Source organism: Gigantopelta aegis, chromosome 12 (genome assembly GCF_016097555.1).
Source record: "Gigantopelta aegis isolate Gae_Host chromosome 12, Gae_host_genome, whole genome shotgun sequence".
NCBI lineage: Eukaryota > Metazoa > Mollusca > Gastropoda > Neomphalida > Peltospiridae > Gigantopelta > Gigantopelta aegis.
The window spans coordinates 19,583,366-19,599,653 of NC_054710.1; the positions used below are offsets into that span (position 1 = coordinate 19,583,366).

General features: G+C 38.5%; 1 protein-coding gene across 1 annotated transcript; it reads right to left on the reverse strand.

Moving 5' to 3' along the window:
* Positions 1-1,531: 1,531 nt before the first annotated feature.
* On the reverse strand, positions 1,532-15,567 carry LOC121386466. The gene is made up of 5 exons (XM_041517374.1): positions 15,505-15,567; positions 11,356-11,433; positions 3,489-3,818; positions 3,097-3,215; positions 1,532-1,783 (listed from the first exon to the last, which is right to left on the reverse strand). The coding sequence occupies exons 2-5, from the start codon at positions 11,429-11,431 to the stop codon at positions 1,547-1,549; spliced, it is 762 nt and encodes a 253-aa protein (XP_041373308.1). The 5' UTR covers positions 11,432-11,433; positions 15,505-15,567; the 3' UTR covers positions 1,532-1,546.
* Positions 15,568-16,288: the final 721 nt, after the last annotated feature.

Below are 16,288 nucleotides of genomic sequence, written 5' to 3' on the forward strand. Positions count from 1 at the left end.
GTGTTCCAACATGACAAAGCCAGGCCTCACACAGCACGTCTCAAACGGCTTCCTACAGAACAACAACACTTAATGTCCTTCCTTGGCCATCGATATCAACGGAGTTTTGAACCCAATGGAGCATCTATGGGACGAGTTGGACCTACGCCTCCGACAGCGACAATCACAGCCCCAGACCCTGCCCGAGCTGGCAGCAGCCTTGCAGACCGAGTGGGCCACCATCCCCCGGGACGTCATCCGTACTCTGGTTGCTTCAATGGGCAGGCGGTGCCAGGCAGTTGTCAACACACGCGGAGGCCACACCCGGTATTGACTCCAGATGACCTTGACCTTGGCGGTGTGTCCTATCACTTACTCACAATGGACTAGAGTGAATTGTGAACAATCCTGCAACATTTGGTAATTATCGGACTCACCATTCAATAATTAAATCAATTCTCCAAATGTTACGACAATGTGGTTTTGCGTTTCTTCTTTTGAAGAGTATAGTATATTTGACTACTAGTGTGCTCGTTATAAAGAAGTATGTGTGTACGTTATAAACACGTATATCTGACTACCAATATGCACGTTACAAACAAGTATATCTGACTACCAATATGTACGTTACAAACAAGTATATTTGACTACCAGTATGTACGTTATAAAGATGTAGATTCGACTACCAGGGAAGATCCTGTCATGGACGGAGGAGCCGGCCAAGGCCGGATCTTGTGCCCACGACAGGCGTGCGCTACAACAGCTTGTTCTGAATGTGCACGTAAAACCCTATGACCTGACCTGACCTGACCAGGGAAGAAGAGATACATTCTTATGTGGGAAGAAGATAAACATTCTTATGTGGGAAGAAGATAAACATTATTATGTGGGAAGAAATACATTCTTATGTGGTTAGAAGAAATACATTCTCATGTGGGAAGAAGATAAACATTCTTATGTGGGAAGAAGAGATACATTTTTATGTGGGAAGAAGAAATACATTCTTATGTAGGAAGAAGAGATACATTCTTATAGGGAAGAAGATAAACATTCTTATGTGGGAAGAAGATAAACATTCTTATGTGGGAAGAAGTTAAACATTCTTATGTGGGAAGAAGATAAACATTCTTATAGGGAAAAAGAGATGCATTCTTATGTGGTAAGAAGATAAACATTCTTATAGGGAAAAAGAGATGCATTCTTATGTGGGAAGAAGATAAACATTCTTATAGGGAAAAAGAGATGCATTCTTATGTGGGAAGAAGATAAACATTCTTATGTGGGAAGAAGAGATACATTATTATGTGGGAAGAAGATAAACTTCTTATGTGGGAAGAAGAGATACATTCTTATGTGGGAAGAAGATAAACATTCTTATGTGGGAAGAAGAGATACATTCTTATATGGGAAGAATAGATACATTATTATGTGGGAAGAAGAGATATATTCTTATATGGGAAGAAGAGATACATTCTTATGTGAGAAGAAAAGATACATATATATTTAAAATAAAGAGACATTCTTAAATTGAGGGAGGGGGAGTGAGGTTTAAGAGAGAAAGACTAAACTAAGAGACATTATTACCTGGGAAGAAGAGAACGGGACTGGGTGCAGGCGTGATGGGGTTGCCAGGGATGGAGGGGTGGGAGATCATCACGGAGAAGATTATGTATTTTCCACGGAAAGCGTCTGGGATTTTGTAAAATCCTAGCGTGCAGTTGGCCTGCTCATCGTCGTGGCATGTTTCCACAAATGTATGGGTGTTTACGCCGGCGGGATTCTTCAACTCGCTCTTGCCAGCTTCCTGAAAACAGCAAGTAATGTAAGAAGAAAAAAACACATTTTCATTTCACTTCAAATTATTTTCGTTCTTATGTCCAATTAAGGTTCAAACACCCTGTCCTGTGCACACACCTCCTCCCCCTGGGCTGTCTGTCCAGTACAGTTGGTTAGTTGTTAATTGTTAGTCAGTGAGAGAGAAGATAATGTAGTGACCTTAAACCTACCCATAGTCGTTAAAACTCACTCTGGGTGGGAGCCGGTCCCAGGTTGCGAACCCTGTACCTACCAGCCTTATGTCTGATAGCTTAACCACGATGCCACCGAAGCCGGTAATAAACATCTTTAACAAGGACTTGCCTGCTACATGAAAACAGGAAATAGTCTAGAAATCATTTAACAATGACTTGCCTAATAGGAATTAATGTAGAAGCCATTTAACAATGACTTGTCCGCCACCTGAAAACAGGAAATAATGTAGAAACCATTTAACAATGACTTGCCCACCTGAAAACAGGAAATAATCTAGAAACCACTTAACAATGACTTGTCAGCCTCCTGAAAACAGGAAATAATCTAGAAACCACTTAACAATGACTTGTCCACCTCCTGAAAACAGGAAATAATCTGGAAACCATTTAACCATTGCCCAATTTCCAAAAATATTACATAAACAATTTAAAAATAACTTGCCCACTCCTAAGATAGAAAATAATTAAAATACAAAACAATTAACAATGACGTACTCAAGTCTTACAATATAACTGCTAAACGTTTTAACAGAAAATACTAGAAAAACCATTTAACAAATTTCATGATCCAATTGTAAAATTGATGGTTTTACAATCCATGGTTTTTATGTTCAAATGACTCAAATCCAATATGGTTTCAAGAAATTGATGTCTAGTAAAACACATTTCGAGCAGAATTGTTTTTTTGTGTGTGGGCAGTTCGTTGTGCGTGACCTTGAAGATAGCTAAAAAAAGAAAGAAAAAAGGCTATAATATTCTGTGGTAATGAGGAACTAAAGATTTCCCCCCCATTTTTATTCAGACAGAAATCATGAAAAAAAAACATTACGGATCTTCTAGGACAAAAAGAAATTAATTTTTTGTCGTCTGCCATTTTGCTTTTATACGGAAAAAATACTCGTCTCGACAAATACTGATTAACATATATATACCGAATGTGTATACTGTTTAAAAGCTGCAAGAGCCTTCTTAATTAAATACACCTTTATTTATTTGTTTTATTTATAAATTAAGCGATTCAACTTTAATATAGTTTCAAGAAATTGATGTCTAGTAAAACACATTTCGAAGTAAATGAAATACAAACCATGATTTTCCACTTGCACTGAGGCACTGGGGAGGTGCATACACCAGCCACTGGAATGAAGTAGCGAGCAGAATTGTTCTTTTGTGCGGGCAGTTCGTTGTGCGTGACCTTGAAGATGGCTACACAAAAAAAAAAAAGGCTCTAATATTCTGCGGTGATGGGGAACTAAAGATTTCCTCCACATTTTTATTCAGACAGAAATGTATTTTTCGTGCTGGGGTGTCGTTAAACATTCATTCATTCATTCATTCCCACGCTCAATATAACATCATACATACAGTGTGCCCCCCCCCCCCCCAATATAAAATAATACATGATGTGCCCCCCCCCCCCCCAATATAAAACCACACATACATAGTGTGGTTCCCCTACCCTATAAAACTCTTACTTACGAGCACTTCGAATGTTTACTGTTGAGAGGTGGGACGGGGTGTGTGAATCGCCACACGACCAGGGTCCCTCGTCAACCGCCAAGCTGAAGGACTCGACGGTCATCTGGTACCCTGACGTCCATGCCGCACTCAGCTGGTAACCGCCGACAATCGGGGTGCAGCTCTTGGTCGTGAATTTATTGTCGCACTGAAGAACAGATTTCTTGTCGCCGGGTCTCGTGAACACCACAGTTCCCAACACTTCCCCGCTTTTCACCTCGCACGTCACAACAAGCGGAAGTCCCTGGTAAGCTCGCACTGATCGGGTGTAAATATCCAGTCTTAAGGGGACTGTGAGAGGGCGAAAAAAAAGCATTAGTTGATCTTAAAGTTTGTGTTTTGTTTAACGACACCACTGGAGCACATTGATGTAGTAATGATTGGCTATTCGATGTCAAACATTTGGTAACTGACATATAATCGTAAAGAAGAGAAAGGAGTTTGTTTGTTTTGGTTAACGACACCACTAGAGCACATTTATTTATTAATCATCGGCTATTGGATGTCAAACATTTGGTAATTCTGACTCGTACTCATCAGAGGAAACCCGCTATATTTGTCTAATGCAGCATGGGATTTTTTATACGCACCGACCCACGGCCTTTGACCAGTCGCGGTGCACTGGTTGGAACGAGAAAAATCAAATCAGCTGAATGAATCCGCTGAGGCATGGGCATACATAGGGGGGTTCGATGGGTTCGACCGAACCACCCCCCCCCCCCCCCCCCCCCCTCTGAAATCGCTTTTTTTATAATTTAATATATCTGACATTATTATATTTATTTAACATAGAAATATATGCCCAATATCTCTGCAATCTATTTTGGAACCCCTCTTTTCAAAACTCAACATAGAAATATATGCCCAATATCTCTGCAATCTATTTTGGAACCCCTCTTTTCAAAACTCAACATAGAAATATATGCCCAATATCTCTGCAATCTATTTTGGAACCCCCCTTTTCAAAATCCTATGTACGCTCATGCGAGGTGATTCGATCCTGCAACGCAAGCATCTCAAGCGAGCACTCAAAACGACTGAGCTAAATCAGGCCCTGTATTCTTAGAGAGGAAACCCGCTATATTTTGCCATTAGTAGCAAGGGATCTTTTATATGCACCGACCCACACAGGATAGCACATACCACTACATTTGATATACCAGTCGTGGTGCACTGGCTGGAATGAGAAATAGACCGACCGTGTGTGTGTGGTTGTGTGTGTTTAGATATGTGTGGAACTGCTCGCCTTATTTACAATTTCTCACCATAAAGAGAAAATAATTAGTATCTTGCTCTTTTTAAGAGGCGGGGCGTAGGGGGCCCATTGGGCTATTTCTCATTCCATCCAGTGCACCACGACTGGTATATCAAAGGCTGTGCTATGTGTTACCCTGTCTGTATGTGCTACCCTGCATATAAAAGATCCCTTGCTGTCAATCGAAAACAGCGGGTTTCCTCTTCCAAAAAATGTGTGGTCTTTAACCATATGTGACGGTACATGCTCTTAATTTTGTTTTCGCCTGTGGCGATATTAATTGTTTTAGAAGGCCGTGTGCAGTTCCAAATTGCACTTAGTCAGGTGGGCAACTAGTTACGTAATACTTCTGCGCGACGGTCCTCGATCGGTACGCCTAATACACACCCAGAGCAGGTGTGGAGGCCATGTAGCTAGTAGTTACGTAATATCTCCGGTAGTGCTGTTTATGGCTAGGGGATTGCTCGCGTTTGGCGACAGCCAGTCTGGCGATCTAAGAGACAGATATGCCGTCTTGGTCGCTGTGGAAATTCAGATGATACGTGAGGTACCGCCTTGTACCCCCAGGCGATTTTCTGATTTTATAATAAATAGCTAGGGTTTAGAGATATCTCGGAGAAGCAAAAAGGACGGCTCCCAGGGAACGTTGTCCGTTTGGACTTTGGTAAATATATATATTATTTCTGCTCTGTTGTATAACCTTGATGTGATTGATGTGACTTTTAAATATTTTAATATTGTATTATACCAATATTCTTTAGACAGTGTCTTCGGTCATCTGATGAAGTAAATCGTAGTCTTATTGTTCTAACATTATACGAGTATTTGGTAATATAAAGCTTAGCCAGTCATCCTAGAAGACCTAGGTAAACTGTAGGTTATTGTCTTTATTGTGATAGGTACCAGTATTAATTTTGTGTTACAAGGTTACTGAATGAGTAGTTACGGGTTAATTAAAAATTAACCAGTTAGGAATAGTGTTGTAATTCCTTTATTAATTAAGTTCTCCTAGAAGCGTTTCTCAATTATCACACGTTATTGAACGAGTAGTTAAGGGCTAATTAAAAATTAACCAGTTAGGAATAGTGTTGTAATTCCTTTATTAATTAAGTTCCCCTAGAAGCGTTTCTCAATTATCACACGTTATTGAACGAGTAGTTAAGGGTTAATTAAAAATTAACCAGTTAGGAATAGTGTTGTAATTCCTTTATTAATTAAGTTCCCCTAGAAGCGTTTCTCAATTATCACACGTGTGGGTGTTGTGTCATGGTGAAGTGATTAGCATATTGTGTAAACTAGACACCTAGAGATTAACTAATTAAGTGATCAGTTCTGGGTTGTTATTAATTGTTGTTATTAATTAACTACTGCGGCTGTACATTGGTCTGCGTAGGTTAATACAGATTCCAAAGTGTATTGTGTTTTTGTTGTGTTTTCTAGTGAACTAAACGTGCTATATTATATATACTTTATATAAGATCGTATCTCTGATCATACCTAGACGAGCCAACGCGGGTATATACTGCCTGTTGCAGAGAGACCTAATAGATATACAGTTAGGAGAGATATTTGGATAATCGTGTTTTATTCCGACGCCATATAACCGTACATAAAATGTGTTGAGTGTGTTGTTAAATAAAACATTTCCTTCCTTATAAAGGCTCATATAGACGGCGCGTGCGTGCGGTCCGACCCAATTTGTTTTTTAATCCATTAGTTTCAATGAGAGCGTCTTCACTGGACGCGTGTGGTGCTAGTCGCAATGAAATAATCGTATATGGTGTATATCTCCTAAACGCAAACCGCATATGCATCATCTGTTGGCACTGCATGCAGTCTATATGGACCTTAAATATGGACAAGACATGGACGCAGATGCCAGTCGTCTTGCATTCAGTTCACTCGAAGTGTTCTCTATTGTAATTTTACATATGCAGGCTTTCTGCCAGGAAATAATTTGAGGGTACGTAATAAAGACAAAACAGATCCTAAGTGTCCCTACTAGGTGATTATAGGTTTGAAGTCTTTTGAAATTTAACGCTGCATTCCATGTGCTTTGACAAATTTTGAACAGCCATTCTCTTAATACAATCGTTCTAAAACATATTTATAGAAATGTATCCATTAATTTCCAAGATTTTAGGTTACGTAATTTTACCTAGCCCGTTAAGTACTCTGCCGTTCTTGAGTTCAGGGCCGCCGGAACGATTGTGACATTGGGGCGTCGGACTTGCGATGTAGAGGGCCACGAAGTGGCCGGAATTTGCTAGGGGGATACTGGAAAAACGATTTTAATAGCTTCTGGACATTATAAATAATATTTGATTGTGATAAAATGTGTTGCTATTTTACATAAAAAGGAATGCAAATTATATAGTAAAATATTACGGAGCTTTTAGTTACATTTTTTAAACTTTTTTGAAAGTTTATAAATACATTCAGGCCATACCACTGGAAGACGCTAATTGTTTCCATGACCCATGATTTTTGTGTGTGTGTGTGTGTGTGGTTTTTATTTTTTTAATGAGTGTGTCTCCGATGCTGTCTCAGATATGCTATTTGTGTGTGGGGGGGGGGGGGGTGCATTACCGGTACTCAAAATTTGCCGAAGTTGAATGCATTGCCTACAGATTTCATATCCAAGCTGTCCAATATGTCCTTATGTACATGCAAAGGTGATTTGACATTTTCTGCGACATACTGGTACGTAGGTATGTTTTTACTCTTCGTAAGACCGAAACGAACGTTCGCTGGTTGCATTGGTTGCGGGCATCTCCAAAAGTATGTTGATCAGTGTCATGATTTCAGAGAAAGCTATATGAAATGCATATCATGGCAGGCGTATCAGATAGGGATATTAATTATTTAGATCTATATACAAAGCTATATACAGTTCCAGCGGTCATGGAGCTAGATAGACATCTGGACCCATATTCACAAAATATCGTAAGCCTAGTTTTACACGTAAACGTAAATCTACGACTGAAGAGCTATTCCCGAAACAACGAAAACGTAAGTTACGTGTAAAGTTGGACGTAAATATAAGAGTGCCTCCGGTTGCAACTAACGCTGCATGTAAGTTGTGTACATATAATAAATCAAGCACGATCGCCGTTATTTACTATTATTTACGGAAACTAGCAGCATTTCCAATAAATGAAGCAGTTTGCTATGGCGAACGCCCACGGATTGAACATATTTTTGTTCGTGATCGAACGGATGTTTTCGACTTTACCAATTTCTCCTGAGTTATCTTTTCCTTTTTAAGAAATGTCCTCAAGTTCGTACCAAAACGCGGATCCCCACCAATACCAAAATGCCATGGTTCACTGTTCGCAATGTTATTGTTAGCAGACGACAAACAAAATTGCGTTTTGCGCATTTGTTATTTACCCGGTAGCCATCGTTTCTAATGTGTTTTTATTAATTACTCCAGTGAGAATGTTAAATCGTAGATTTACGTCCAACTAAGTTACGTTTATATTTACGACCATCTTTGAGAATAAGGTGCTTCTTGCACGTAAACGTAAATCTACGGCACACGTAAGTGCTGGTCGTAGACGTAAATTTACACTTTTTTGTGAATATGGGTCCTGGACCCATATTCACAAAATATCGTAAGCCTAGTTTTACACGTAAACGTAAATCTACGACTGAAGAGCTATTCACGAAATAACGAAAACGTAAGTTACGTGTAAAGTTGGACGTAAATATAAGAGTGCCTCAGGTTGCAACTAACGCTGCACGTAAGTTGTGTACATATAATAAATCAAGCACGATCGCCGTTATTTACTATTATTTACGGAAACTAGCAGTATTTCCAATAAATGAAGCAGTTTGCGATGGCGAACGCGATATTTTTGTTCGTGATCGAACGGATGTTTTTGACTCGGCCAAATTCTCATGAGTTATCTTTTCCGTTTTAAGAAATGTCCTCAAGTTCGTACCAAAACGCGGATCCCCACCAATACCAAAATGCCATGGTTCACTGTTCGCAATGTTATTGTTAGCAGACGACAAACAAAATTGCGTTTTGCGCATTTGTTATTTACCCGGTAGCCATCGTTTCTAATGTGTTTTTATTAATTACTCCAGTGAGAGTGTTAAATCGTAGATTTACATCCAACTAAGTTACGTTTACATTTACGACCATCTTTGAGAATAAGGTGCTTCTTGCACGTAAACGTAAATCTACGGCAGACGTAAGTGCTAGTCGTAGACGTACATTTACACTTTTTTGTGAATATGGGTCCAGGACCCATATTCACAAAATATCGTAAGCCTAGTTTTACACGTAAACGTAAATCTACGACTGAAGAGCTATTCCCGAAACAACGAAAACGTAAGTTACGTGTAAAGTTGGACGTAAATATAAGAGTGCCTCCGGTTGCAACTAACGCTGCATGTAAGTTGTGTACATATAATAAATCAAGCACGATCGCCGTTATTTACTATTATTTACGGAAACTAGCAGCATTTCCAATAAATGAAGCAGTTTGCTATGGCGAACGCCCACGGATTGAACATATTTTTGTTCGTGATCGAACGGATGTTTTCGACTTTACCAATTTCTCCTGAGTTATCTTTTCCTTTTTAAGAAATGTCCTCAAGTTCGTACCAAAACGCGGATCCCCACCAATACCAAAATGCCATGGTTCACTGTTCGCAATGTTATTGTTAGCAGACGACAAACAAAATTGCGTTTTGCGCATTTGTTATTTACCCGGTAGCCATCGTTTCTAATGTGTTTTTATTAATTACTCCAGTGAGAATGTTAAATCGTAGATTTACGTCCAACTAAGTTACGTTTATATTTACGACCATCTTTGAGAATAAGGTGCTTCTTGCACGTAAACGTAAATCTACGGCACACGTAAGTGCTGGTCGTAGACGTAAATTTACACTTTTTTGTGAATATGGGTCCTGGACCCATATTCACAAAATATCGTAAGCCTAGTTTTACACGTAAACGTAAATCTACGACTGAAGAGCTATTCACGAAATAACGAAAACGTAAGTTACGTGTAAAGTTGGACGTAAATATAAGAGTGCCTCAGGTTGCAACTAACGCTGCACGTAAGTTGTGTACATATAATAAATCAAGCACGATCGCCGTTATTTACTATTATTTACGGAAACTAGCAGTATTTCCAATAAATGAAGCAGTTTGCGATGGCGAACGCGATATTTTTGTTCGTGATCGAACGGATGTTTTTGACTCGGCCAAATTCTCATGAGTTATCTTTTCCGTTTTAAGAAATGTCCTCAAGTTCGTACCAAAACGCGGATCCCCACCAATACCAAAATGCCATGGTTCACTGTTCGCAATGTTATTGTTAGCAGACGACAAACAAAATTGCGTTTTGCGCATTTGTTATTTACCCGGTAGCCATCGTTTCTAATGTGTTTTTATTAATTACTCCAGTGAGAGTGTTAAATCGTAGATTTACATCCAACTAAGTTACGTTTACATTTACGACCATCTTTGAGAATAAGGTGCTTCTTGCACGTAAACGTAAATCTACGGCAGACGTAAGTGCTAGTCGTAGACGTACATTTACACTTTTTTGTGAATATGGGTCCAGGACCCATATTCACAAAATATCGTAAGCCTAGTTTTACACGTAAACGTAAATCTACGACTGAAGAGCTATTCACGAAACAACGAAAACGTAAGTTACGTGTAAAGTTGGACGTAAATATAAGAGTGCCTCAGGTTGCAACTAACGCTGCACGTAAGTTGTGTACATATAATAAATCAAGCACGATCGCCGTTATTTACTATTATTTACGGAAACTAGCAGCATTTCCAATAAATGAAGCAGTTTGCTATGGTGAACGCCCACGGATTGAACATATTTTTGTTCGTGATCGAACGGATGTTTTCGACTTGGCCAATTTCTCCTGAGTTATCTTTTCCTTTTTAAGAAATGTCCTCAAGTTCGTACCAAAACGCGGATCCCCACCAATACCAAAATGCCATGGTTCACTGTTCGCAATGTTATTGTTAGCAGACGACAAACAAAATTGCGTTTTGCGCATTTGTTATTTACCCGGTAGCCATCGTTTCTAATGTGTTTTTATTAATTACTCTAGTGAGAATGTTAAATCGTAGATTTACGTCCAACTAAGTTACGTTTACATTTACGACCATCTTTGAGAATAAGGTGTTTCTTGCACGTAAACGTAAATCTACGGCACACGTAAGTGCTAGTCGTAGACGTAAATTTACACTTTTTTGTGAATATGGGTCCTGGACGGTTATGATCGCTCAATCAGTCGGAGATTACTCTATAGCGAAAACACGGAACAGCTGAATAGCACACGGTCGACAAAGATTACCGCTCTAATACAACAAAACGCCTAGAGTTGTCGCTAAATACCTTTACAAATATATATATATTCGTGTGTGTATGTGTGTGCCCAGACCCCCCCCCCCCCCCCCCCCCCACACACACACACACTTTTTGGCACCTTTCTACGCCCGTGTTAAAAGTAATCACTGGTGTATAAGTTAGCTATGTCAAATAATTCAAGGTGAATATTTGAGGATATGATGTTTTAGAAATTTACCTTCAGAAGAGACATCAGCAACGCCCCACGCCACCACGAAAGATACAAAGATGATAAGAAACTTTGTGAAAATCATATCTGGAAACAAAAAACACGTTTAAAATAAATAATAGCCTATAGAGCAACCTTTCTGTTTTCTTTTTTAAATCTTATATATTTTCAACCCCTGCAATTAAGAAAATGTCTACGTCAAAACAAATATGCCGTGGAAAAAAATCGAATACAGCAAAAAACCGTGCCGTGGAGAATTAAAAACTCCACAGCAATTCCTACGGCATTATAATGTTCGTAGTAGCTGAAAGACGTTACAGCTAATATTAATTACATAAATTGATCATTCTAACATACCACGTTGAGACATGTTTAACAGTGATATAGAGAATAATACATGAGTGGCCGTTAGATACCATTTATCTTACAACGAATTGTTTCAAAAGGTATCTAACGAGCGAAAGCGAGTTTGATACGTTTTTAAACAACGAGTTGTAAGATAAATGGTATCTAACGGACACGAATGTATTATTCTATTTCTTACTTATCCTCACAAACCAGATTTTAAGCAAATTTTAACATCTTTTTTGACTGAAAGTTATTTACAGCCGTTGCACTTGTAGCTGACTTACGCGTCACAGACACATGAATGTCAGGTTAACTATACGTCACAGTCGTGTAACCAACGGGTGTGTAAGAATGGTTGATAATTTTGCAACCATGAGTTTGGTGTAAACAGTTAAACGTTTATTTTAACGACGCCACTTGAGCACATTGATTTATTAATCACGGCTATTTGATGTTTTTTCCCATCCCTCTCGTCTAGTTTATCAAAGGCAGTGGTATATAAAATATGTGGCATCCAATAGCCGATGATGAATATTAATAGAACCTGTCACCGCTGTGAGGTATAGACTAATAGAGTCTGTCACCGTTGTGAGGTATAGACTAATAGAGTCTGTCACCGCTGTGAGGTATAGACTAATAGAGTCTGTCACCGTTGTGAGGTATAGACTAATAGAGTCTGTCACCGTTGTGAGGTATAGACTAATATAATCTGTCACCGTTGTGAGGTATAGACTAATAGAATCTGTCACCGTTGTGACGTATAGACTAATAGAGTCTGTCACCGTTCAATCTAATTAAAATTAGCTCCACTATTACATGTGGATCTAACACCAGCCAGTTGGAGCTCATGTCCACCAATCAAAACCTTACTTCCAGAATCCTGCCAGTGATTTAAAAATAATTTGAAAACATTCCGAATTATCCTGAGGGTATACGACATGTTTCGTGTGAATTACGAATGCCTTAAAACATGTTCTATTTTATAAAATAAATAATTTGTAATGTAAAACTGAAGACTGATTTAGTTGGGGTTTTTTATAAATAAATAAATAATTTTTAATGTAAAATTGAAGACTAATAACCCACCCCGTACGTATTGGTATGGTTCGCTGTACTGCGGCCACTAAAATAGACTCGCCCGATATTTTTAGAATTTGTATGCTCCCAAATAATGTTATAAAAGGCGAAGTGTGATTGGTCAATATTTAAATTATTATTTACAGACGAAATGTTATCTGGACATTGGGGACTACGCAGTGTTGTTAGTAATTCGATTAAAATAAGGCATTCGTAATTCACACGAAACATGTCGTATACCCTCAGGATAATCTGGAATGTTTTCAAATTATTTTTAAATCACTGGCAGGATTCTGCAAGTAAGGTTTTGATTGGTGGACATGAGCTCCAACTGGCTGGTGTTAGATCCACATGTAATAGTGGAGCTAATTTTAATTAGATTGGTCACCGTTGTGAGGTATAGACTAATAAAGTCTGTCACCGTTGTGGGGTATAGACTAATAGAGACTGTCACCGTTGTGAGGTGTAGACTAATAGAGTCTGTCAGCGTTGTGAGGTATAGACTAACAGAATCTATCACCGTTGTGAGGTATAGACTAACAGAATCTATCACCGTTGTGAGGTATAGATAAAGTAATTCCAACCTTCGGGACAAAATAAAAAAAATTGTGACGGTCGAGTAAATGTTGAAGTTTGTTTTGTTTAACGACACCGCTAGAGCACATTGATTAATTAATCATCGGCTACTAGATGTCAAACGACGCATCATCCGAACGCTTTACCACTGGCTACATTCTGCACCTTAGTGTAAACAGAAACATATGAAGCTAGTTGCATTTCAAATTAGGTCTATTATAATTTGTTTCACTTTTTTCCCAATGTATTTTAAGAGAGATTTTGTCTTGATCTCCCTATAATCTTCACTCTGTAATCTAGACCTCTCCCCACCCCCCCCCCCACCCCAAAAAAAACCACCCCCCAAAAACAACAACAAACAAACAAATCTGTTATAATTCCATACATATTCAAAAGAGACAAATTCACTAAAACACAAGTAATTTGATCAATGGGTAGCTAAGGCAATTATGAACACCGTCTTATGGTCACATAATAATTAAAAAATAAGTAGGGCCTAAATAAATAAAGTGGGGTCGGTTTTAGGCAAAAGTTAGGGTTCGCAGCCCGGTACCGGCTCCTACCCAGAGCGAGTTCTTAAGGGCTCAACGGGTGACCTGCCAGGGCACCGATCCACGAAGCGATCTTAGCGCTATGATCACTTTAAGTGCATTAGATAGTTATGCAGTTCAGGTGATCTTAAAGCTAAGATCGCTTCGTGGAACGGAGCCCAGGACCGTAGCTAGGATACTTCGTGTGGTGGGAGGTGAGGGCAGATGAATTCTACACATACCTAAAACTCTCCAAACGGTTAAGAAGTGAATTTTCTTTTTTGTTTTGTTTTGTAGGGGTTTTTTGTTGTTGTTGTTTTGGGGGTTTTTTGGTTTGTTTGGGGTTTTTGTTGTTGGTGGGTGTTGTTTTCGTTTGTTTGGTTTTTGTTTGTTTTTTCGGGGGGGGGGGGGTTGAGGGGGTGTGGTTGTTTTTTGGTTTTGGTTTTGTTTTGTGGTTGTTGTTGTTGGGGTTGTTTGTTGAGGGTTTTTTGGGAAGGAGCGGCTATCTACGGCCTTGCCTACTATGAAAAGTGACCAGTTTACATTATTATTATTATTATTATTATTATTATTTTTTTTTTTTTCCATATGTTTCTGTTTACACTAAAATGGTTAGAAAATATGACATTTAAAAAAACAAACAAAAAATGGTTTCTGTATGTTATGACTATGAAACGCAGGCGCGTGTGCAGACGGGGGTGCTTTTGAGTCGAAGCATGTTTTTGTTTGTTAACAAAATATATTTTCCGGGAGAGCATAACCACTGGTGGCGTAGCGGAGGGGTGGGGGAGGGGGGGGGGGGGACGAGGTCCATCCCCCCCCCCCAATCAAACCTTTTTGTTTTGTTTTTACTGTATTAAATTTTATAAAATCATGACATACATGCATACATACATAGTGTGGGTTGCCCCTTCCCAATATGGATTGCTCCATCTTCCTATAAAGATGTTTTTTGTTAATAATTTAATTTCAGAAAAACAGTAAAAGTGTTTTCAATTTGGAAATAAAAAAGAAAAAAAAGAAGACTATTTTTGTGTCCAATTTTGAAAACAATCGGCTCAGAATTAAATCACTTGTAAATTACATGTAACATTATATTAAAAAAGTGATGTTTTGTTTTTTTTGTAAATAATTTTAGTTTGGTTTGAAAAGTAAGTGTTTTGGAAATAACAGAAAAATATAATTTTTGTGTGCAATTTAGAAAACAAGCTAAACAGAAATAAATAACTATTTGTAAATTTTAGTATGAATAGATTTTGCACACAAAAACTGTTAGATTTTTATTTTATTTATTTCAAAAACACTTTTAGGTTTTATTCTTACGGCAAATTAAACTGCAATTAGGCCTATTTATTAAAAAAAAAACCACAATGTTCATGGATGATGGGAGTCGACGGACTAGCTCGCCAGTTTAGACGCCCCATCCACCACCCCTACCCCCACCCCCACCCCCACCCCACCCCACCACAAAATTTTTAACAAATAAAAACACGTTAACTAGTGAAGCGTCATAAATTTCAATGAAATTTCTTTCAAAAGTTTAGACAAATCTTTATCCGTCCAAATTATTTTATCAGTTAATATCCAAAGATATTTAAACTTAACGTTATCTGAAAGTTAAACTTACCAAATAGCTTTTCAGTTGAACAGACAAATACATCACGTGACTCTTACGTTTCCTACACTTCACGACACGCCAAATGGGGCGTATATTTATTTATACTCGGCAAAACTCGGCCATAATATCGGAAAATCAGAAACGGCTGTTCTCGTTTTCTTTTTCTTCTTCTTCTTTTTTACTTATTGATTGATTGATTGATTGATTGATCCATTGATTGATTGATTCATCCATTCATTCATTCATTTTTTAATTATTTTATTTTATTTTTTAAAAATGTATTTGTATTTTTATTTATTTTTATTTTGAGGGGCGGGATTTAGCTCAGCCGGTTGAGTACTTGCTTGAGGTGCTTGCGTCGTAGGATCGAACCACCTCGGTGTACCCATTCAATTGATTCGGTTTTTTCTCGTTACAACCAGTGCACCACAACTGAATAAAGGCAGTGGTGTGTGCTATCCTTTCCGTGGAAAAGTGCATATAAAAGATCCCTTGCTGCATTAGGAAAAATGTAGCGGGTTTCCTCTGATGACGAGTCAGAATAACCAAATGTTTGACATCCAATAGCCGATGATTAATTAATCATTGTGCTCCAGTGGTGTCGTTAAACAAAAACTTAAAAACAAACTGTTTTATTTTGAATTCTGACACACCGGACGATTAAGGTATCGTCGGTATTTTATTTTGCATCTCCTCGGGCAATTCTACAATGAACGTAACTCCTCGGCCGAGTCCGTCAGTTTCACTCTCTTATTACCAGTGCCGTAGCATTGCCCCCGTGACCACAGCTCCA